This window comes from Scylla paramamosain, chromosome 19 (assembly GCF_035594125.1).
Source record: "Scylla paramamosain isolate STU-SP2022 chromosome 19, ASM3559412v1, whole genome shotgun sequence".
Lineage (NCBI taxonomy): Eukaryota > Metazoa > Arthropoda > Malacostraca > Decapoda > Portunidae > Scylla > Scylla paramamosain.
Window position 1 is genome coordinate 18731142 of NC_087169.1, and position 24891 is coordinate 18756032.

The 24891-nt window shown below is 46.4% G+C and overlaps 1 protein-coding gene across 1 annotated transcript in view; it reads left to right on the plus strand.

The window, feature by feature from the left end:
• Nucleotides 1-15103: 15103 nt before the first annotated feature.
• The window catches only part of LOC135109827 (semaphorin-1A-like), a gene marked incomplete at its 5' end in the record, with an annotated part of 44138 nt that continues 34350 nt past the window's right edge, over nt 15104-24891 (plus strand). Inside the window, one exon of the mRNA XM_064021544.1 lies at nt 15104-15213. Within this exon, the coding sequence (XP_063877614.1) occupies nt 15104-15213 (110 nt within the window). The remainder of the gene's footprint in view (nt 15214-24891) is intronic.

A 24891-nucleotide genomic window follows, 5' to 3' on the forward strand; every position in this document is an offset into this window, starting at 1 on the left:
GCTGTTGGGAATCGTGGCAGGATAGCAAATATATTCAATTCTGGACAGAGGGTGGCAAGGGTAGCTCCATGTGTGTGTGTGTGTGTGTGTGTGTGTGTGTGTGTGTGTGGTAAGATCTCTATTCTCGTGTCAATTCATACTTATGCTCGTCCTTTTAGAAGTTTTTCGTGAAAGTTTTTGAGTCTCGTACTCTTTTTTTAGGTAAAACTCTTAATTTTTCTTATTTCCCTTTTTTTCTTTTTTCTTTTTTTCTTTTTTTTAGTTCAGAAATGTACGTTTATTTATCCCTTTGCTCTCCTCTAACGTGGTTCGCTCTATTTTGATGCGTGTCGATGTATTTGTTCCCGTATTCACCGTGCTGTGTATGTTTACTGAAGCTATCGAATATATTTTCCATTCATGCACCCTCTGTACGTATTTCTAGCATGTGTATTTTTCGTGTATTCATCTTTTATACATACGAGTGTTTCTCTGTATAGGAAATGGATGATGGTATTACTTTTCCATTGCGAAGTAAAGTCAGTATTTATATTTACGTTTTCTGTGCAAGATAACTAATTTTCCTGACTTTTTTTTTTATCTATTATTTTCAGCACTAATTTTATCTTTCTATGCGTATATTATTTGTTTATTCATCCACTTATTTAATTTATCTGAGTCTCCCCTGCGCTGTGGGAGTCAAAGCTGCAATTCTCTTTACGTCTCTTATTTTCTTTAGTTATTCCTTGCCTTTTTATCTTTTTTTCTTTTTTTAATTTTCGTGACACGGTGGCCCATGTTGCTCGTGAACCAGATAGCTGTGCGCTCCATCCAGTGAAAGGGTGAGAGAGAGAGAGAGAGAGAGAGAGAGAGAGAGAGAGAGAGAGAGAGAGAGAGAGAGAGAGATGAGAGAGAGAGAGAGAGAGAGAGAGAGAGAGATCAAGGGGAACATGCACTATACATAGACATAGACATAGATACATGCAAGAAACGACAGAATGAGAGAGAGAGAGAGAGAGAGAGAGAGAGAGAGAGAGAGAGAGAGAGAGAGAGAGAGAGAGAGAGAGAGAGAGAGAGAGAGAGAGAGAATCAGTAACTCACTCATTTAAGAATATTCTCTAGACTTAAACATTGCAACATCTAGAGAGAGAGAGAGAGAGAGAGAGAGAGAGAGAGAGAGAGAGAGAGAGAGAGAGAGAGAGAGAGAGAGGGCGCCAGACAGCCTCGGCCCCCCTCTGGTCATCTCGTTATGCTCAGGTCTCGCTGGTGGAAATTCAAAGGCTGTAGTCAGTTTTCTGGGTCAAAAGGCAACGGAAATTTTTTTTTTTTAGAACCCCGTGGAACATTTACGACAAGTCCTGGGGGGGGGTGGAGAGAGGGAGAAAGGACAGGGAGAGTGGGTGGAATAGAAAAGGTGAATGGGAGACGAAAGACGAGGTGAGAGGTCGAAAGGGGAAAGAGCGAATAAAGGAGATAGAGAAGGTGAAGAAAAAGAGGACTTGTGTGAGACGAAGGGAAGGGAAAGAAAGTTGCTGGGATGGAAAAGAGGTGAATGGGAGAGGAGAGAAGATAGAAATTAAAATAACGAGTAAAGCACCTTAAGTTAATTACAAAGAGTAGCAAAGAGACTAATAGGGACGAAGGAGAGGGAGGGAGAAAACTAGTGATAGAAAGAGAGAGGAAAGAGAAGGATGGAATATGAGAGAGAGAAATGGAAAAGAGGACAGTGGAAAGGAAATAAGGAAACAGAGGAGGGATAAGTGAAGATAAGAGAACCAGTAGATGAAGAGAAAGGGAAATAAACTAGAAAGTAAAGTTAGGTAAGGAAGACAGGAGTGAGAGATAAAGGAAAGAGGAGAGAGAAGAAAACTGGGTGAAAAAAAAAATAGAAACCATTCATCAGTGGTTAGTGAAAGAAATAATCTGGTTATTGTAGTGTTTTCTTCCTCTTCTTCTGCTTCTTCTTCTTCTTCTTCTTCTTTCTTCTTTGCTGATTCGTTCTTCCTTCTCGGCTGCTTACTGGGAAGAATTATTGGTGGGGTGTGTGGATAAGGAGATTAGAACAACCTCCTCCTCCTCCTCCTCCTCCTCCTCCTCCTCCTCCTCCTCCTCCTCCTCCTCCTCCTCCTCAGCCGAACTCGCCCCGTTTTACCTAATCCCCCGCCCCCGCCCCCTCTCTGCCCCGCCCCGACCCGTCCCTTCAAATAAATGGTGGTGATGCTGTTTGATAAATAGCGCCATCTTGGTTTATGGTGTCAGTTCAATTTTCTCTCTCTCTCTCCTCTCTCTCTCTCTCTCTCTCTCTCTCTCTCTCTCTCTCTCTCTCTCTCTCTCTCTCTCTCTCTCTCTCTCTCTCTCTCTCGTCTCGTTTCGTCCTTAGTCGTTTTTTTTCTTTTTTCCTACACCCACATCCTCTTCTCTTCTCCTCCTCCCTTCCCCTCCTCCCTCCTCCTCTTCCCTCACTCTGTCCTCTCCTCTAAGCCTTCCTTTTTTTTTTTTTTTTTTTTCATTTTTATTCTGGTTAATTATACGTTACTTTTTTATTTCTTGGTGCACCTTCACCTGAGGAGAAATTGAAGGCGAGCTCTGATTGGCTGTCAGGGTGATGCGCCAGCCAATCATCTTTTTGTATTTAGTTTTTATATATATATATATTTTTAATCTTATAGTACATGATGTGTATTTTTTTTAGAGGGGGGCGAGGGAGGGGTTTTATGTAATTATTTTGGGAGATGCTTGTGGAGGAAGATAATTTTGACTCCTCCTCCTCCTCCTCCTCCTCCTCCTCCTCTCTCGATATAATTGCCTGTTTTTTTTTTTTTTTCTTTTTTTTTGTGTGTAATTTCCATGTATTTTAGTAATCTTGAGTTATGATTCTCTCTCTCTCTCTCTCTCTCTCTCTCTCTCTCTCTCTCTCTCTCTCCTCTCTCTCTCTCTCTCTCTCTCTCTCTCTCTCTCTCTCTCTCTCTCTCTCTCTCTCTCTCTCTCTGCTTTATCCTCTGTTGACTCTTCGTTACCTTCTCGCCGTGGCTTCCTTCCTTCCTTCCTTCGCTCCTTCCTTCCTTCATTCTCCTCCCCACTTTAAGCCTTGGTCAATCCCCTAACGCAGGTTTTCTCTCCTTTACTTCGCTTTTTCTCTCCTCCTCTTTTTCATGTTTCACCCTCACCTCTTCTGTTTTCATCTATCCCAGCTTTTTTATCACTAACTTTTCTTTTTCTTCTCCTTTCCATTAAATCATTGTATTCCTCGTCTACTCCTTCCCCTCCCCCTTTTTTTTTTCTTTTTTACTTCTCCATCTCCTCCTCCTCTTCTTCCTTTCCTTCTTTCAATTTTATCTCTATTTTCGTTCCAAGTATTTATTCTTTCTCATTTCTTTTTCCTCCCTCAATTGTTCATTCAATCAGCACTGCGCCCCTTTTTCCTTCTTCATCTCTTCCTTCTCTTTTATCGTTCTTTTAACCTTTACCTTCTCCTCTATTCTCATTCCAACTATTTATCCATCAGTTCCTTTTCTCCCTCAACCGTTTACCAAATCAGTACTTCCTACCATTTTTCCTCTCCATTTCTTTTTCTTTATCCTTCTTTTAACCCTTACTTTATTCATATCCATCATATTCATTCTCTTCCTCAACCGTTCATCAAGTCTATTTCTACGTGTTTACTGCTTCCCGTTTTCTTCACCATCGCCTATTCGCTCCTTTTCTGGCCGCCGCCTTGCTCATAAGACCCATAAGACCCTCAACGCGCCCATAGCAGCCCACATCGAAGCTCATCAAACGGCAGGGGAGGATATGAACCCCCAGAACGCCTCCCCAAAGCCCCTCAGTCCAGCACTCTTGTAGCACCCCATAAACTCGTTCCATGGAGTCCTAAAGCCCTTAGTCCTACGCAGATTCTTCAGGTCTATCTCCGGTTCCTACTCCGTTCCTTGGGTCCTCAGTTCTGGTTATCGTGGAAGTAACGATTGTCTACTTGCTTCCAGACAGTGGGTTTGTTTATTTATTGGGAGTAAGGTATGGTGCCTTTTCAAATCATCTACGTGCGTACACATTGAAGGGATCAGCTGTGAAATTAATGGACTGAATTAATCTAAGCCTAACATAAACTAACCTTTTTGTCATTTCTTTAAGGACTGTTAAATTAGTGGGTCTTTTTTTTTTTTCTTTTTTTCGTTCTTTTGGTCAGGGTCCCTCTTACATACACAAACTCTAACCTAGCATTCAGATGAAGACGCTAATATTATACTTCAATATTATCTGTTCCTCCTCCTCCTTCCGCCTCTCGCCTCCCTCACTAGGCAGTCTCACACCTGCCTCACACCTGCCTCGCGTCCTCCTCATGACTTCCAGCGCCCGAAGGATTATCGTGTCTGCTTCTGATGCGTTCCATGAATTATTAGTCGTATATATGTTGATGGATAGGAAGGAGAGAGGGAGGCTGTGACTGAGAGACATGGGGAGGGTGGGGACAGGGAGGGCTGGAGGAGTGTGGAGGGGAGGCGTTTGTAAGGTGTATTGCGTTGGGATGAAGGAAAGGCGAAGGTGGAAGAGGAGGAAAAAGCCATCTTGTTTGGTTCATAAAGAGGAGGATGAAGGAAGGGACGGTGTGTACAAGGGGAAGGGCCGAGGTAGACAGATCCTAAGGGACCCCCGGGGAGCCAGCCGCCACCTCCTGCAGGGGCGAAGCGGCGACCGAGACTCTAAAACTGCAGGAAGCGACGAAAAAAAAAGATAATCCTTTTTGAAAACTACCACTTCGTTTGACTCCAGAATATCCTCCTCCTCCTCCTCCACCTATTCCTCCTCAACAGACTCCTCTCCTTCTCTCTCTCTCTCCTCTCTCTCTCTCTCTCCTTCTCTTTCTTCCCCTTCAGGAATAAGTGTATCATTATTTTTCAAGATGAAGTAATTTTTCTAACATGTTTTTCATAAAGGACCTCTTGCCACACCAGCAGAAGGGGCGTGAGTTAGCTCCCCCGCCTGGCATCATGCGGGGGGAGGAGGAGGAGGTGGGGAATGGGGAGATTGGGGGACAGGAGGGAGAGTTTGGGGGAGGCGGGGGTGGATTGCGGCCTTAATCGTTTTTCGTGTATATTCATCCTTAGTGTGGCTCGCATAAACTTCTTATTTTACGGTCTTCATATCCGCCCCGGGCTGCCCTTCTCCTGCACCGCGTATATTAAGTAGCCTGGGTGCGACCGCCTTTATGGTATTAGAGAGAGAGAGAGAGAGAGAGAGAGAGAGAGAGAGAGAGAGAAGAGAGAGAGAGAGAGAGGAGAGGAGAGAGAGAGAGAGAGAGAGAGTCCAGGGGTTGAACGGGAGAATGTCCAAGGCTTCATTTCCCGCATCAGTGGACTTCACCCTTACTTTTTATCCTTGCCTCCGTCCCTGCGTCGCCCGGGACACACCAAGCCTCGAATCCCGTCTCGATACGCGGCTTAATGGCATCTTGGAACCGGTTGCCCGCTTCTACTACCACAACTCCCCTCCCGCTCCCTCCCGACCCTTCCCGCCGCCTCCCGTTCATAGCGCGTGATCCAAATTGCCGCTCTCCTATTCCTGTGGTCGGCGGAACCTTGGGGGCGCCGCTGAAAGCTCTTGGTGATGGATGGCGCAGCCCGGGGGAACTGCCGCCAAGGCCACTCGTGTTGGGCCGCAGGAAGCCACCGCAGCCTCTCATTGAAACTAGCAAGGTGGTAGTTATGTATTGCTGTTTTTTTTCTCTTCGTTTTTTTTTTTTTTTTCTTTTCTTCTCTTCCTCTTGGCGGCGTGAAGTGAAGGCCCGACCGAGGACGAGATACGTTTTAGTGTTGTGGTGTTGCTTTTCATAACGACTTCCTTCCACCCGCCGCTCCTGTCATCTTCCCGTGTTTGTTGGCAAGCGTGATGCTCCGATGCGCCTGAGTGAGCGTGGATGATGACGGCATGCGGCCTCCATTCCAGCTCAGCATGCCAGTATCCACTCAGCTAGTCACTCAGCCAGCCAGCCGCTCCTCAGCCATTAAGCTAACAAGTCAATTAGTCAGTTAGTCAGCCAGCGAGGACGTTCCCTGGAAAAAAGAAGAGAAAGGATCCAGAGAGGTAGTCAGTCAATCAGTCAGTGAGCTAACGAGGCAATCAGTCAGCCACTCAGTCAGCGAGGCCCTTCATAACAAAAACGAAGGGAAGAGGAAGTTACTCGTAATGCTCCAGACTGCTCCTTGAACCGTGAGCGGGCCAGAGGTGGGGACCAGGCGTGCACATTCCAGTGACGCAACGCTTGGCTCCAGGCGACTGCTTACCTCGCCTGGACACGCTGCGAGAACAATGACTCCATTTGTCTGTCAGTCAAGCGATCACCTCCACAAGGTAGTCACGAGAAAGCAGCGACAGTTGTGGTAGTAGTTGTAGTAGTTGTAGTAGTAGTAGTAGTAGTAGTAGTAGTAGTAGTAGTAGTAGTAGTAGCTGTGTGTTTGTTCACCTGATGTAAAAAAGAAAAATCATGATAGAAAATCTCGACACACACACACACACACACACACACACACACACACACACACACACACACACACACACACACACACACACACACACACACACACACACACACACACACACACACACGGAAGTAGATATAAGTAGAGCTTATGATAACACCGATGGCTCCCCGGATTAACCTCCTTACCTGGAGAAGCCAATTAGCAAGCCCCCGCCAGGTAGTTTATGTCACTTGGATAATTAAGGGCGGGATGAAGCGGCCCCTCCCTTCCCTTCCCTTCCCTCCCCTACTGTTGCATCCTCATTGAGTCTTGTGGGGAATTTACTCAATACGGAGGATTTTTACGTCTTCAGAAACCTTATTAATTAACATCTGCTGGAGAAGTTTTGCATCTTTATTACTGACTCTATTTACATATATCGTGACTAATATAACTGTATGCTTTGGATAACAGTATTTTTGTACGTATTTAGTCTCTACTTGGTTTACTTACTGTTGACTGGTGTAAAGTATACCAAAATATTAAAGGAAGAATAAAAAAGAAAGGTTGTCAGTGCTGGATACCAAGAGTTAGATATGAAAAGGTCTTGTTATTGCACTATAATATACGCTATCATGGTGAAGGAAGTAAATTAAACAGAGAAATGTGAAGGTAATAGTTTGTCAGTGCTAAATACCATGAGAGAGAGAGAGAGAGAGAGAGAGAGAGAGAGAGAGAGAGAGAGAGAGAGAGAGAGAGAGAGAGAGAGAGAGAGAAAGGCAATTCAGGTAACACGGAAATCCGGGAGTGTTGTAGTACAGGTGTAGGGGCTCGCTGTTAACACCCTGCGGCCTCCCATACACAGGGGGCGCGCCGGTCCACACCCCCAGCCAGGTGGTAGGCCTATGCAAATGTGCCTATGAGATTTATGGAGAGGCTGTAGAGACCATCCTGTGATCATTTGTCAAGCTTGTACTTCGTTAAGGTGATGTGACTTGTACTGTGGGAAGTTGAGAAATGTAGTACCTTTTATTTTCCACTATATTTCAAATTTCCTTTCGAACTCAGGTACATTGATCGTATAATTTGCTGGTAATGTATTTTTTCCAAGTTTATCGGTCTACATGAGGGCCAAAACCTTGAGGAAAAGGCAGAAAATACAATGAAAATCAGTCGGACAGCTTAATTTTGCCCACAACTGTTACTCTGATCTCGTTATGTCGGTAATGTATTTTCTTGCGAGTTAATCGGTCAATATGCGGCGTAAATATTGAGGAAAAGCAGAAAATGTAGTAGGAATGAGTGGGAATGGTTGCTCCACTTTGCCGAGGACTGTACCTGTGGGGATGAGGCCGCCAGGTGTCAGGTGTTGCAGCAACAGGTGTGAGTAAGCGGTTAAGTTTATACAGATGAGGTAGAGGCGCGGCAGTAACTCGCGCAAGACTCGTGCAAGATGAAACTTCAGCGTATTGTAAATTACGAAATATTAAACACCAGCTGGGTTATAACACTCGTGCCTGCCACTCCTCTCTCTCCCTCTCTCCCTGTCTCCCGTCCACTCCCATGCACATCACGGGCCGTTAATGGGCGTGGCGGGATGTGTGGGCGGCGTTAACGTTTCCTCAACCACACCCTCACCACCACCACAAATATTAGATTTATTACTCATATCCCCCTACCACCACAACCACACCCACCTAGCCACCATATATTAAAGATACTGTTTCTACCACCACCACCACCACCACCACCACCACCACCAGCACTATAGTCTTTATGTGAGCAGAAGCAGAAGGCAGAAGGAATGTCTGGTGTGGTTAATGCTTGCAGGAGGAGGAGGAGGAGGAGGAGGAGGAGGTGGGTTGGGTGCATGCCTCGCCTTGGTTAAGTGAGGTGTTGGCTTGGTTTGTCCTCGTCTTTATCGTCTTGTCCTCGTCGTCTTATCCTCGTCCTCCATCTTCCATTATGGTCGTTTCGCTTTCCCTCCTCTGCTCCTAATAATTCTCGAGTGTTTTGTTCTTATCCTGCGTTTTCCCTCGCCTCCTTTCTCTCTCTCCTGTTTTACCCGCACCTCGTTTTCTCTTATCCCTGTTTCCTCCCTTCTCTTATGTCCCTTGTTTGTCTTCCCTCCTTGTTCTCCTCTTTCTTTGGCTTCCTTGATGTGCCTCTTGTCCCCCTCGCGTTCCTCTCCCTCTTTCACGTCTGCTTCCTCTTTGTTCCGGGAAAATTGTGTGTCTGAAGCTGACATGGCGCTGCTCCTCCTCCTCCTCCTCCTCCTCCTCCTCCTCCTCCTCCTCCTCCTCCTCCTCCTCCTCCTCCTCCTCCTCCTCCTCCTCCTCCTTTTCCGGGTCATCCAAGGTCACACTAGATAGGTCACGGGCCGTACCAGCGAGGGAAGCAAGGTCAGGTAGAGGTGGGGTTAATGTAGAGGTTGTGGAGGTGAATGTGTGTGTGTGTGTGTGTCTGTGCGTGCCCTCCTTACCTGCCCGATATCTAATTACAGGTGCTGGAGATGCGCGGTTGTGTTGGTGGCGGTGGTGGTGGTAGTAGTAGTAGTAGTGTTAGTGGTAGTGGTAGTGTAGTGGTAGTATAGAAGCAGAAGAATAAAAAAGAACAAAAAGAATGATAATAATAACAGAAGCCTTTCATCTTGTAAAGAGAACAAGCCGACTCTTTGTGTGTGTGTGTGTGTGTGTGTGTGTGTGTGTGTGTGTGTGTGTGTGTGTGTGTGTGTGTGTGTGTGTGTGTGTGTGTGTGTGTGTGTGTGTGTGTGTGCGCCTTTGCCTCTGACTGTCTGTTCATCTGCCCGTCCGTCTGTCTGTCTGCATGCCAACCTCCACACCCCACCCAAACTTAATCAAGCAAGAGCGGTGTACACACTCCCTAAGCCCCAAGTTAGCGGTCACACACTGCTAACAATACTCTCATACGTTCCCATAACTCCCGGACTCTGCTGTAATGTATATGTTTATTGAGGCCCATGCATCACGCCCATGACTAAACAAGAAGGAGCTTAGTGAGCTGAATAGCCCTTCACTCAATCCACCGTGAAAAAAGCGGCCTTGACTTACGAAGCTTGAATAAACATGAATAAACCAACGCTCGAATTGTATGGAGATGTTTTACGTGCCTAACTAAGCGAAGATTTGACTAACAGGTGTTTTCAGAGGACTGGGAGGCGGGAGGGGGGTCGTGGGGCAGGGAGAGGTTCAGGGGCGTGAGTTGAGGAAGAAAATAAGCTGAGGAGGTAATGAGGGAGTGGGGAAGTGGATGGATGGAGGTGAGCTTAGGCCGCTAGAAGGGTAGGGAGGGGGAGGTGGGGAATGGGATTTAGGGGGAAGAGGAGGGCAGGGAGTGAGGAAGTGGGGAAGGAGGGAACAGGGGAAGAGCAAGAGCGAATATGAGAAAATACGTAGAAAATTTAACTACGTGAGAGTGAGGGAGAGGGAGAAGTGGGGAAGAGGTAGAAAGGGCAAGAGCAAAGATGAAAATAGGTAAAGAACTGAACTACCTTTAGGGTGAGAACACAGGGAAAGGGGAGGCAGGGAGATAAAAAGGTCAGAGAGGGGAAATTGGAAGAACAAGCATGAAAACTCGTAGAAAACCAAACTCAATGTGTGAGAGAGAGACAAAGGGTATGGAGAGCACGGCAGGGAAAGGGAGAGAAAAGGAGAGAAGAGGAATAAGGGAGGGGGAGGAGCATTGCGTGTCATAGAGCCATAAGGATGAAGGTGACACGAGCAGGTAACAGAGTCCCCTTGGCAATACCCGTTCCTAGTGATCCTGTGAAACATTTGATGGTTGTTCAGTGAGAGACGGAGCATGTGGGCGTCTGGGGGTGCAGGTGGAAAGGGTAAGGTGGAAGAGACTCGTGGAGGGGTGGGGGTGGAAAGGGTAAGGTGGAAGAAGCTCGTGGGAGGAAGGAGGCTGGGTGTGTAAAGTGGGATGTGACGGTGCAGTAGTGGAATGAAGGGGAACTGGAGGTGGAGGAGTGGAGAAGTGGATCGTTAGGCATTAAAATGTAAAGGTATGTAGGGAGCTTTGACTTGCTGTTTACTTTACACGTTATAAATCTTAAGTTTTTTTTTTTTTTTTTTTTCTTACATTGTTTCAGTTTTCTTTATAGCGGACTTACATAACTTTCTTGTGTAGTGTAGTAAGTGACCTCAAGTCGTTCTTCGCGAATCACTGAAGTACTGAAGTTTACAGTATAGAGTTGTTTGTCTTGACTTTAGCTACGCTGCTGTGTACACGTAAAATTGGGTTACTTTTTATGAGTTCTATATCACGTTTTCTCTTCTATATCACGTTTTCTCTCTGATTTACACATGCCGCTCCTTCTTTTCAGTCGCTATTTTCCTCTGAACATTTGCGGCACGAGGCAATGTTTCCCGGCGCCCCAGTGAAGCGGTTATACGCACTTTTCAACCAGCTATTCCTCCCTCGCATTGTTCTCGCACTACCTCATCCGCGCTCGTATTATAATTTACATACATAATACGTTTTTCGCAGGGAATCGTAACTCACTTTTTCTGTCATCATATTTACGGGACGAGGTTATGAGTTTCGCTTCGCCTCCGTCACGCCAAGGCCCCTGAGTGGCAAGAAGCTTGTGTGTTCGGCGTCACGTTCCTCGGCTCAGGTGGCGGCGGTGTTATGGCGGAGGCTGCAGATCTTTGCGTGGCGTGCGTGTGCCTTCGTGGAACCTGCCTTTACCTGCCGCTGACTCACTGCCTCACTGCCTCTTGCATGTGAGCAGAAGAGAGGAAAAGAAAGAGGAGGAAAAGGAGTAAGAGGAGGAGGACGAGGAGGGAGAAAGAAAACTGGCCATCCACCTATCATATTGCGTCTCACATAATGACATATTTTCGCTGCAGCATAAAAGTTGACCTTGTTTGTGCTCGGCGGCTCGCCTCACCCTCTCCCTTGGCCGTGGCGGGGAGGAAGGAACGCAGAGACACAGGGACGCAGGGACGCAGAGACGCAGGCCACGAGACACTAAGACAGTCACAGCCTTGCATACAGACGAGGACAGCGGACACCAGGACACCAAAGCACTGGCTGGGGAAGGCTGGTCTGCTATCATGGTTGTCTGAGTGTCTGACTAGAGCACTGATTTAGCACGACTGGCTGGAGGAAGTGACTAGCGTGACGATTGGGACTTCAACGACCAACTTCACTCACTCACTCACTGACTGACATGACTGGCTGACTGGAGGCCGTGAGTGGCATGACAACTTAGAACTAGACTACTAATTGACTGGCTGAGTGGAGGCCGTGAGTGGCGTGACGACTGGGAACGCGACGACTAACTTAACCACACTGATTGGCTGAGTGGCGGGATAACAGAAGCGGCGGGAGGGGACAGAACGCAGCCACGGAGGCAAAACTGATGCCGAAAAATGGACTGTGCGACAAGTGACTGGCAGGTTAATTAATGCCGATAGGGGGACGATGTGGAGGAGCAGGAAGAGGAGGAGGAGGAGGCGTTTACGAGGCTGCCAGGTGCGAGGGAGGCTGCTTTAAGGGCGCTAAAGGAGGACCGCTACAAGGAAGGCTTAAAGGAGAGGCCTAAAGAAGGATGGTTATCAAGGGGCGTGAGGAAAGGTAAGTACTGTTAGAGGATGCCTGGGTAATCAGATTTATTGCATATCAAGGGAGGAGGCTGTGTTGGCATGGAAGGGACGGGATGCCACGCGCGGGGCCATAGTGGACAGCCTCCCAGCAGCCCGCCCCTACGGCACGCCCTAAAGACGCACCTCCACAACTGATGCCCTGTCGCTCCGGATCCCGTACCTCACGCCGCTGCTCCCTTGGTGGTCCTGCCCGGCGAGGTGGCTCCGTGGTGGCTCAATCTGTCCTTAAGGCGATTGTCATATGTTTATGTATCGATTGTACAGGAAGAGTTATCACTGTGGCGGTTAAGGAGGATTTAGTGGGTCGTTTGTAAGGTTTTAAAAAGGCTTGATCGTGTACAAGTTGTCGCAGTTTTACATTATTGGCCAACCCTGACGGGCGGGTGTGTACAAGGCCACTGATGGAAGCAATCACGGGGCGACACAAACGCTGTGGCAACACCAGCTTTATTACCATCATCCTCTTAACAGTTTATTTTCATGCAACAATGTTTACATTTCCTCCATGCAGTGAGGAAATTCTGGGCCGTGTTATTTTGATAAACTAATGCATGTTGACTTTCACGTGAAGCCTAAATATTACAGAGAAGCCTCGTCTGCGTCAGTCTTTAGGGGAACAAGCCAGCTGGGTGAGTGTTCTGGGACAGCGAGGGATGAACCGCCGCCACCCATCCCTCTCCTCTCCCCCTTAACGCGTGGGAGACAGACTGACTGCAACAGGCAATGAAAAAAAGGTCAAAAAAAGGGGAAAACGCCCACTTGTCATCGTCAAAATGTAATCAACGTCGAAAAATACCACTCTTTCCTCCCCCACGCCCTCGCCTGGCCTTCCCTGCCCTGCCCTGGCCTGGCCTGCCCTGCCCTGCCCTGCCCTGCCCTGCCTTGCACCACACTCCCTAACTCTGACCTGCGAACTGGGCTGCCACTGACCGAAAAACACCACCACTCTGGGCTTCCTGCGTTCATTTTCCGCCCACTTGGAGGAACACGAGTATACCTCCCCGCGTTCGTTACTCCCTCCAGCCTTGGCCGGGGAAGCGAGGCAGGGCGAGGGAAGAAACCGATTAGCAGTGTGGCGTATATTTTCGGTGCCGTGGCCATGAGCTCTCTGTCACGGAAATGGGTCCTTGAGAGTGCAAGTTGGATGGCTTACAAGAGTCCCTAATGATCACGCTCCACCGCCCTGGCCCCTCCACCTGTACCTCCACCCCTTACTTCCTCCCTCATCACTAACAGACCAACTTCAAGTCCTCTAACCCAGCCACCCCCCACTCCTCTTCCTCCTCCTCTTCTTCTTCCTCTTACTCGTTAAAATAATGGAGCGAGTCAACAACTTTACCAAGTCCAAAGATGAGATCAATACGCCCTCCGAAGTCTGCCAAGTTGTGTGACGCTGTTAGGGAGGACTCCGGACCGTCGTGGCGCCGCGCCCTACACTCCGCCGATTAGGGTGATTGGTAAAGATGGCGCTGTTAAGTTGTTACAGGCTGGGGACATGCGCCACGGAGGAGGTGGAGGAGGAGGAGGAGAAGGAGGAGGAGGAGGAGGAGAAGGAGGAGGAGGAGGAGATGGGGACGAGTGGTTTGTATGAGGGGAATTTGAGGCAACATCCCCCCTCTCTCTCTCTCTCTCTCTCTCTCTCTCTCTCTCTCTCTCTCTCTCTCTCTCTCTCTCTCTCTCTCTCTCTCTCTCTCTCTCTCTCTCTCTCTCTCTCTCTCTCTCTCTCTCTCTCTCTCTCTCTCTCTCTCTCTCTCTCTCTCTCTCTCTCTCTCTCTCTCTCTCTCTCTCTCTCTCTCTCACTGGGGATTCGCTTTGGGTGTAATAGGTTATGGGTTCGTGCTGGGGCAGCCTCGCGTTGGGAATATATTATGGAGATGTGTGTGTGTGTGTGTGTGTGTGTGTGTGTGTGTGTGTGTGTGTGTGTGTGTGTGTGTGTGTGTGTGTGTGTGCGGCTAGGTTGGCGAGTACAGAGAGAGAGAGAGAGAGAGAGAGAGAGAGAGAGAGAGAGAGAGAGAGAGAGAGAGAGAGAGAGAGAGAGAGAGAGAGCCTATGAATTTAAATTATTAGATGCTCTCTCTCTCTCTCTCTCTCTCTCTCTCTCTCTCTCTCTCTCTCTCTCTCTCTCTCTCTCTCTCTCTCTCTCTCTCTCTCTCTCTCTCTCTCTCTCTCTCTCTCTCAAGTGTTTTATAGAGGAAAGGAAGCCTGATTAATTAGTCCTCAGGTTGTTAACGTAATTAAGTAAAATCGTCATAAATAAAGCAAAGAGGGAGGGAGCGTGTAGGGCAGTGAGAGGAAGGGAGAGAAGTGAAGTGAGAGGGAGAGAAATAGGGAGAAAGAGAGAGAAAAAGAAAGTAGGAGTATATTTAAAGGACTGTGTTTATATTCTTTGCATGTATACATAATTCCTACGCAAAATGCATACATGAATCGAGGTTCCTATGTATACTTGTATGTGTCTGGCTTGTATCCTTCATGCCTCTGCGTCTCCAAGCTGTTTGTGGTCTGGGGATGTAAGTAAAGATTTTTTTTTTTTTTTGTTACCTGTCTGTGTATTGATTCAAGGTGTTCGGTTCTGGCCACTAACTTTGCACTATGTTGTTCCCGTCTATGGATTTTTAGATATTGTGACTTTCATATATGTATTTTTTTTTTTAGTTTTCTACTTTGGAACACGAATAAATGTAATAAAAGAGAGCACGGTATGCATATTTTCTTTTTACTTTGTTTTCTAAGAGATATATTTTTTTTCACGTTTAAGTATTCTTGTCATCTTTTTAATTCGTGTTTCCTCTTCCTCGTCTTAAAATGTTTAGCCGTTGTAATTTCAGCTTTCTTTGGGACATTTTTACCTTTGATTCATCTTCCACTCTTTAATTACTCCTTCCTCTTCCTCCGCTGTGATGGCAGAAGGAAACAGAAACACAGAGAGAGAGAGAGACAGAGGAACAAAGAGAGACACAGACTTCTCATGTACATTTTCCTTTGTATCTTTTAACCTTTGTGTTGGCTTGCGCTAATTGAATCTTTTCCTTCCCCTCTGCAGAAGAGTTGGAGTCACAAGTCTTCCCGGGAAACAGAAGCGAAGTGGATCATTTTCGACTTTTGCAACGGGACGGCGATTCTCTGCTAATAGGAGCAAGGTAAGGGATCTGTCTGTGCTTTTAACCTTATTGCAGTGTATAGGGCCACAATTCCGAGCTTTTCCTTCCTTACGTCATCTGTTTTAATGGCAGTAGATGTTGTGGGGGTTTTCATGAGTGTTTTATGATTTTAATATTAGTTTAACGAGGGTTCTGCGTCATCAATGGGAAAACAATAATGAGAACTCGTGTAATCATCTTTGTGACATTTGAAAATCGTTCTAATGAGAGACCAAAGGGATTTAAAACATAAAGGTGGTTTCAGTTTCTTAAGTATAACCGTGTTTGTCTGTCAGTGCCTGTCCAGTTTTTTTCTTTTAATTAATGTATATTTCTAAGCTCTTTTATTGATATTGGTCTCTTTCAGTTATTTCTTTGTAAGGGGAAACTGTCCTTGTGAAAAAGATCATTCAAACATTTTTCATTTCTCAACATTTTTTTTCCTTGTCCCCTCTCAACAATCCAGTTTTCTTTATCATTTTTTTTCTAACTTTCCTAAATTATTTTCATTAACTTGTATAATTAGGTCTACCTTGAGTGTTTGTGTTTCCTTTACTTTTTTTTTTAGTTTTTCCCACAACTTAGGTCTTCGTGTGTGTGTGTGTGTGTGTGTGTGTGTGTGTGTGTGTGTGTGTGTGTGTGTGTGTGTGTGTGTGTGTGTGTGTGTGTGTGTGTGTGTGTGTGTGTGTGTGTGCGTGTTTAAAGGTACTCTGGCCAAACACACAAGAATGGCTATTATCTTTTATATCCGCTTTTATATTACTTTTTTTTCTTTCTTCTTGTCTTTCTTCCTCTTTAGTAAGTTTTCCTCCCTCTTTCCGTCTTAACGTTAAGTGTCGGATCGTTTATTATCCATTCTTATTCCCTCATTTCGTGTCCTTTATTGGCTCGTTTGTATCACTTTCCTTTCCTTCCTTTTTTCATTTATTTTCATTTTCCCTTTTATTCATTGTAAACTGGTGTCTTTCCTGACCTTTTCATATGACCTTAAAGTCTCAGTCTCTCTCTCTCTCTCTCTCTCTCTCTCTCTCTCTCTCTCTCTCTCTCTCTCTCTCTCTCTCTCTCTCTCTCTCTCTCTCTCTCTCTCTCTCTCTCTCTCTCTGGTTATGTTTTTACTCTCCTAATTTAATTTTCTTTTCTCATAATTTTGTTTTGTTGATTTCCTCTTTGGCTTTTGATTCAAACTTCCCTTTACAAACTTCCTTCTCATTTCTCTTCTCATATGTGTTTCCTCCTCCTCCTCCTCCTCCTCCTCCTCCTCCTCCTCCTCCTCCTCCTCCTCCTCCTCCTCCTCCTCCTCCTCCTCCTCCTCCTCCTCAATGCCATTGCGGGGCTTAGATAAAACTTTTCCTGGATCTCCATCAGTATTTTTTTTCTCTCTCTCTCTCTCTCTCTCTCTCTCTCTCTCTCTCTCTCTCTCTCTCTCTCTCTCTCTCTCTCTCTCTCTCTCTCTCTCTCTCTCTCTCTCTCTCTCTCTAAGTGTTTCTGCTCATCATCATATTTATTAAGTCTTGAGTAGCTCTTTTTCCTCCTCCTCCTCCTCCTCCTCCTCCTCCTCCTCCTCCTCCTCCTCCTCCTCCTCCTCTTGACTTGTCTGATATGATGATTATAATTTTTCCCCATTGTCTTCCTCGTCTTACTTTTATCTCTCCTCTCTTGTTCCTTTCGCAGCTTTTCCTCTCACACTTTCCTCTTCCATAACCTCTCCCTCTCCCCTTTCTCTTCCCCATGTGTTCTTCCTCTCACTTTCCTCTCTTTTCTTTTCTTTTTCCCCACATTTACCTTCTTACGTTTTCTAATTTATCTCTATTTGTTTTCTCTATTCCTTTATTTATTTCGCCTTTCCCTCTTCTTTTTTTACGGTGTAGTTTTTTTTTTTTTTTTGCTCTTCTTTCTTTTACTTCCTATTCTCTTCTCCTGTTATTACTGTTTTTATCAGTTAGTTTCTTGTTATCTTTTATCTCCTGCTTCCTCTCTTTCTTTTTCCTCACTTACCCCGTCTCTCTCTCTCTCTCTCTCTCTCTCTCTCTCTCTCTCTCTCTCTCTCTCTCTCTCTCTCTCTCTCTCTCTCTCTCTCTCTCTCTCTCTCTCTCTCTCCCAGGAGGTCGTCTCTCACTTAGCTCCCACAAACAACAACAGCAGTAACAACACGTGACAGAGGCAAACAAACGCGCTTACATCATACTAAGAAAGGTTATCTCTCTCTCTCTCTCTCTCTCTCTCTCTCTCTCTCTCTCTCTCTCTCTCTCTCTCTCTCTCTCTCTCTCTCTCTCTCTCTCTCTCTCTCTCTCTCTCTCTCTCTCTCTCTCTCTCTCTCTCACTGCATAATCTGTTAAAACTCATTTCTTCTACTGATGTAAAAAAAAAAAAAGCAATTTGATAATGTTTTCAAGAGTAAGGAAAATTGCGTGGGAGGAATAGGAGGAGGAAGGGAAGGGGGAAAGAAAGAGGAAGAAGAGGAAGAGGAGGAGGTCAACTGGGTGTTATTTCCTCCCTCGTAAAGCCTGATAGAGTGGGCTGTCATCCCTGCTATAAAAGACCGAAAGCCCGTTCAAGGAAGACAATAGCAACAAGCCTGAAATTTGAAAACATGGCACCTGCTGTCCGTGTCCGTCTGTCTGTGTGTCTGTCTGGTAGTCGGACACGGTAGCCTCATATGTAGTTTCCTTTCTCTCTCTCTCTCTCTCTCTCTCTCTCTCTCTCTCTCTCTCTCTCTCTCTCTCTCTCTCTCTCTCTCTCTCTCTCTCTACGGAATCCTTGTTATTGTTTTTTCTTATTTTTTTTGGTTTATGTTTATTTTTGTTACCGGATTCTTCTTTGCCCTTAATTGATCGTGCGTTAGTTTGTTTGTTTTGTTATTTGTGTGTGTGTGTGTGTGTGTATTTTCTCTTTCTAATCTTCTTATTCTCCATATTTTTATCTTTTCTTCCGCTGTTTCTCCATTCGTGCATGTCTTTCTTAATCCTCTTAGCTATTTCCTCATTTCCTCTTCCGTCGTCTTCTCCTCCAGTATTTCCTCCTTTCTTTCCCTTTTCTTAACTTTCTTCTTTGTTTAAATTTTAATTCCCCTTCCTGTCCTTTTGTCATCTTTCCTTGTTCAATCTTCCAACCATTTTTTTCTTCTTTTATTCCTTCCTTAAATCATTTAGTCCTCTCTTCCTTTTTTTCATTAGTCCTTTGTGCAATCCTTCAGTCTCCCTCTTGTCCTTTTATCATCTTCCTTGTTCAATCTCCTAACCATTTTTGTTCCTTTATCTCTTCCTTTTAGACTAGCCCTTTTTCTCCCTTTTCTTCATCAGTTCCTTTGTAAAATCTTCCATTCCTGCGCCTCCTTTACCTCTTGTCTCCTCCTCCTCCTCCATCCCTTTGCTTCCACATTCCTATCTTCTCCTCCATCTCACTTCCTTCCTTTTCTCTCATGCTCTCCCAGTATTAATTAAAAGCGGCCTCTTTGCTCCTTCCCATTCAGTCCACGCTCCTCTGATGAACTGGTCAACACGCATCCAAGCCCCTTTCCCTTCTCTCTCAGCCCATCCACGTTTGCTCACCCCTTCCATGCCATCCACGTCTGACTGCAAAGCCTTCTTTCACCTCTGGCCTTCCCTTCCTCCTGTCTTAGCTTTTTTTCGCTCTATTTTTCTCTAGTGTTTTTTTTTTTCTTCATCATTCAGTGTTGGTTTTACTGGTGGTGTTCTTTTCTTGTTCGATGTCGTGATTTTCTTTTTTTTTTCTTTTTTTTTTTTTAGGTATATTTGTCGTTTTCTTTTATATTCCCTGTCGTGAAGTCTTCTCGTCGTTTTCTTTTTTTACGGGATATTTGTCGTTTTCTTTTATATGCTACGTCGTGAAGTCCCCTCGCCGTTTTATCCATTCCTGTTTACATTTTCTATAAGAGTTGGTACTTTCATCTTAGCCTCGTGAAGGGAAAAGAAAAAAAGAATAAAGAAAGATCTCTCTCTCCCTCTTCTTCATTTTCTTCGTGTCCTGCAGTGCTTGAAAGTTTGAGTATAACGAAAACTTCACGAAAAAGAAAAAAAAAAGGAAAAAGAACGATATAATAGACAACACCGTGATGGACGTTCCCGAAGAGCAAGTCAGAACGAAAAAGCAAGGATCAGTTTGAACGACTTTTGGAGAGAAGTCGTGATCGCTCCAATATTTTTTTGTGCTGATGAAATACCGCCAGACAGTGCCCGGGGGAGTGACGCTGGCACTGACGAGGCACTGGCGCTGGCCCTGGCTCCGTCCCCTTCACCTCAGCCTCTTGAGGGACACAGCCGCTACTTGGAGTTCAAGGGTCTTCGCTTTTTAGTGAGCAAAGGCGATTTTTGTGTATTTTTATTGACCCTGAGGATCAATTATTCGCTGTTTGACCCTGAAACACACACACACACACACACACACACACACACACACACACACACACACACACACACACACACACACACACACACACACACACATGCAGGTTCTTCGATCAGTACCAGATGGTCTTTTCTCTCCTCTCAGCTGGTCTTCCTTCCGTCCTATTGACAGACGATAGTGCAGCTGGTTCTGATAATAGCGGTTATGGGATGATGAGAGAATATTTGTCCTGTGTTTGGAGTCAGGGAGCGCAAACAGGAAGGGTAGAAGGACGAGGAGCAGGAACAGAAGGAGGAGGAGGAGGTCATGTGGAGTTGAATTAATGGTGTAGACGTACATTTCTTCCCAGTGTTGTTTAGCTTCAGTGTGTGTTGTCTTAGGCCGTTAAGTATAGGAGTGACCTTCATGCTGAGTAGTAGTCGTTTGCTCCTATCATATTCTCTCTCTCTCTCTCTCTCTCTCTCTCTCTCTCTCTCTCTCTCTCTCTCTCTCTCTCTCTCTCTCTCTCTCTCTCTCTCTCTCTCTCTCTCTCTCTCTCTCTCTCTCTTCCCCATGTGTCCGCGACGATTCATAGAGACATCGAGAGAGATTTGTAGGCAAAGTTTCCGTGACTTACGAACAGTGTTGGTAGAAAGCGAGCGACTTCTGCTGACACACACACACACACACACACACACACACACACACACACACACACACACACACACACACACACACACACACACACACACACACACACACACACATGGCAGTAGACAGGAGAGACAGAAAAGACAGGCAGACAGACAGGCAGCCACAGCAACATTCACACACGTTCCTAGATAGACAGATAAGCAGACATACAGACACACGCTTTCACACCTACAGGGAGATAAAGAGATAAGCAGAGCGCGTTCTGAGACACACCCACGTCAGATAGAGAGACATTCACCCGCTCCCAAGTGCTGACAACTGAGGGGTAGTGTCTGGGAATGTTAGCATCTGAGGACCGAGCAAGACTGACCTTGGGTGAGGGAGTTCATTCAGGCAGACTGTGACCTCCTGCGGGGTTTCTGCTGTTGTGTCCTCACCCTCAGTGCCTCTAGCCCCTCCACCCCCCACCGCCCCCTACTAGGCTCACTTCATCTACAACCATGGGGCGATTCTATTTCAGATTTGATTCCCGTTTTTTTTTTTTTTTTTTTTTTTTTTTTTTTTTTTTGTTACATCTACTCCTTCCTCACTCTTCTCACAGTCTCTCTCTAGCCTTTGTTCTCTCTCCCACTTATTAGCCCCACTCCAGTCCCTCTTCTTCATCCCCTTTGTGTAATCTTGTATTCTCCATCCTTCATCCCTTAATACCCAGTTTCATAATCCTATACATACTCTTGAAACCCATAAAAACCTGCTCACTCCAACCTACTCCCCTTTCCTACATCAAAGTCTACTCAAGTCGAGCCTTTAAGACCTTGACCAATAAGTTCCTAGTCCCTCTAATTTACGTGTTCTATATTATTAAAGTCGTGTGGTCTATCTTGTCCTTGTCCCTCCCTCTCCCTCCCTCTCTCTCACTCCCTCTCTCTCACTCCCTCTCCCTCTCCCACATTCTTAGCACCCAGCACTCACTCGCAGCACTCCCAGACGCCTTGCTTCGAGCCTCCCAGCCAACCCACGCCCGCCTCATGGCCTTAAATGGAGCTGCTTTAGTCATTAGGCCGCTCTTTACTTTTTTTTCATGTGCTTTATTTTTTTTTTAGTCCGTAGCCATCTGGATTCTTTGATGTTTTGCGGTATTTCGCCATCATCGTCTGTTCCATGCATGATGTTCCTCTCTCTCTCTCTCTATCTATCTCTCTCTTTCACTCGTCTTCCTCCTCCTCCTCCATCTCCTCGTCCCCTTTTCGCCCGCGTTCGTGTGGCGTCTGTTGCTTCACATCGCCAGTGACATTTACGTCTCACTCAGACCCACTTGAGGCGCAGTAAGTGAGCTTTGGTTGTAGTGGTGCTGGTGGTGGTGGGCTGGTGGTACTTGTTTGCTTCAGTGGTATAATGGTCGCAGTGTTCATGGTGGTGGTGGTGGTGGTTTGGGGTGCAGTATTTTCGCTGTGGTCGCCTGCCTGGTCTGGTGGTATTGTCAGGAATGTTGTGGTTGTTGTTTGGGGTGTTGTAGTTCCGTGTGCTAAATGTAGAGCTTATTACTGTATCTTGTTGTGTATTTGTAATGTTGTGGTGGGCTTTGGGAGTCAAGTGGTAGTGGTTGTAGCATAATTGTGGCGCATTAGAGCTTGTGGTGTTCGTAGTAGTAGACGTTGTAGTGTTAATAATGGTGGTTATGGCAGCAGTGGTGGTGCTAATGAGTCTGATAAGGCTAAGCTACAAATAAGTGAGAAACTGGTGACGCCCATAGAAGAAAGTTTTGTAGTTGCTCTTGTTGTAGTAGTAGTAGTAGTAGTAGTAGTAGTAGTAGTCATAGCAGTAAGAGTAGCAGTAATTGTTGTTTTCTTCTTGTTCTTGTTGTTGTAGCTGTCATTGTTGTTATTGTTGTTGTTGCCTCTTGATGATGTTATGATAGTCTTTACTGTTCCCGTCACCGTTGCTGTCGTCGTCTCAGGCGTGGCCACACAACACACACTCACACGAGACATGCTGACTGCGTAGCCTCGGTATTTATGGAGACCCGATGCTTATCTCCGTCTTGCTCCACATGGGCTGAGGTCGACCTCCAAATTAATGGGTTCCCGGCCAAGGTCACCCACGCATTCACCCACCCACCCACCCAACACTCCTCTGACCTCCTCTGCCTCCTCCTCCTCTTCGTTCTCAATCTCCCCTTAACTCGCCTATGCGCACTCTCTCTTCTTCCTCTTTCGCCTCCTCCTCCTCCTCCTCCTCCTCCTCCTCCTCCTCCTCCTCCTCCTCCTCCTCCTCCTCCTCCTCCTCCTCCTCCTCCTCCTCCTCTTCCACATTCTCCTATTGAAACCAGAAAGTAGCTCTCCTCTCCAATTGACGCTCGTGAAATGGGGGAAGAAAAGGCTGACCGAAATTGGAAATGAAGTTGTAGTATTTTGAAGTGCGCGTTAGTCTGCGTACTCTCGATGCCTCAAGATGTCCCCGCGTGTTATCGTATTGGTGGCATACTGAGGTTGCTCAAGGCTCAGACTAAGTTTTGAGGGTCGCGTTCATATAAGTGAGTTTGGATGTTTTTGTAAGATTTTTGTTTTTCTTTCTTTCTTTGCATCATCGCTCAAGTTCTTCCTAGTTCTTACATCTTCCTTGAATCACACCACTCCCTGCCTGCTGTTCCTCATCATTTTCTGCCACTCCCTTCTTTTCTCTGCCATTCCTCAGCTGTTCCTATAACCTAACATAGGCTGTTTCTTCTACCACTGTTTACCATCCTTATCATACCCCATTTATTTCCTTAACCAAACTTAACCTAACCATTTCCTGGCATTCCTCATCAGTTCTTATAACTTAACTTATCCTATTTTTCATACCATCCCCTACAATTCTCTGCCACTTGCTCACCACTCCCATTACTCCCCACCATTTCCCACCACTCGTAACTCCCCACCACTTCACCACTATTCCCCAACACAATTCCCCACTCACTACAAATTTCCCTCCTAATCACACCACCCTCCCTCTGACCCCCTCACCACCACGACCACTACCTCCACCACAATACATCACCACCACCACCACCACCGCCGCCGCAGCACCAGCTACTGTATCACCACTTGTTGTGCAGCGTGTTAGTTGTAGTTGGTTCGCATCTCTATTGTTCAATCAAGTGTTACATGAACGTAAATTTAGAGGGCTGGGAGCGATCGATTGGTGGTGGATCTGGCAACACTTCCCAATATTGCCTCGGTGACTTGAAAATCCATTAAATGATTTGGGTTCAGAATGGTTGCGTTCGAATGGTGTGGAATCTGGTTCAGTGTTGGTGTTATTTTTTTTTTTCTCTCTCTGTTTTAGTTGTTTTTTTTTTCGTTATTTTTTTCTCTCAGTTCTCTCATCTCATTTCTCCTATAATGTGATCTGCTTGATTCTCTCTCTCTCTCTCTCTCTCTCTCTCTCTCTCTCTCTCTCTCTCTCTCTCTCTCTCTCTCTCTCTCTCTCTCTCTCTCTCTCTCTCTCTCATTAATTGCATTTCATTGTTTCAACTGCAGTCATTTACTCTGCTCATGCCCCTTTCAGTCTCTGTCTCTCTCTTTTCTCCCCTCGCTCCCCTCACCGGACTCATTTTCCCCTTTCCACTTTCCCCTTCCCTCTCCCTCGCTCAGCTCTAACAGGGCCCAAGGGAATCCGCGCCCCAATACAGTTAAAAACACGGCGAGTAGACAGTTACGCATTTTGATTCGTTTTTGTCCTTTCCTCTGGTGCATTTTCATCAGCCTCATCTCTCGTCTTTCCTTTGCTTATCAGGAAGGCTTATGAGGGAAAAGGGAAAGAGAGAGAGGGGAATACTGGCTGGAAAGGGACTGTACGGATGGAAGAGGAAGGAAATTAAGGTCCTGGTGGATTATTGTACTTGGCAAGAGTGGAGGGCGGGTTGGTGAAGTCGTTTCAAGGTTGGAGTGCGAGGTCAGGGGCGGCCCGGCGCGGGTTGGACCTCCGATCACGCCTAGGCCATGTTGTATTTCACGGGCCATTGACTCAGAGCGGTGATGGAGTGCTAGCCGCCGCCCCCGCCGCCACCACCCCCGCCACTGCCACCGCCAGCTCGCCGCCATTACTCCCACTGCGCCCTCCTCTGCTCCACACCGCCACCCTCCGCAGCGCGCTACATGCATCACTTCCACAACTTTGCCGCGCCCTCACCAAACTTCTGCAAATAACGGCACGTGTCTCTGTGTTGACGCTGCTTCCCCACCCGTCTCCCCCTCCCTTCCCTCTCTCGCGACACCTGCAGCAGTGGCTTACCTACTCATCTACTCCCGGAGGCGTCGAGTTCACGTGAAGGGAAGAGGCTGCCGCGTTGAAAAAGTTCTGTAAACGCGCTTTAGAAATGACACGACGCGGAAATTAAACGAATGCAAACAAGCTTGTGCCGGGGAGGGAGAAATGTACACACACACACACACACACACACACACACACACAGAGAGAGAGAGAGAGAGAGAGAGAGAGAGAGAGAGAGAGAGAGAGAGAGAGAGAGAGAGAGCGTGGGGGTCAGGGCAGTGGTGGTGGTGGTAGGTAACCCCTGAGAAAAGTTTAGGAAGCATTGCGAGAGGTGCAGCATGTAAGGGCTCGCTGAAAGAAAGAAGCTAACTTACTTGCCTCGCCCGGCACTGCTTCGAATGGGACGCCAGTGAAAATTCGCACCTT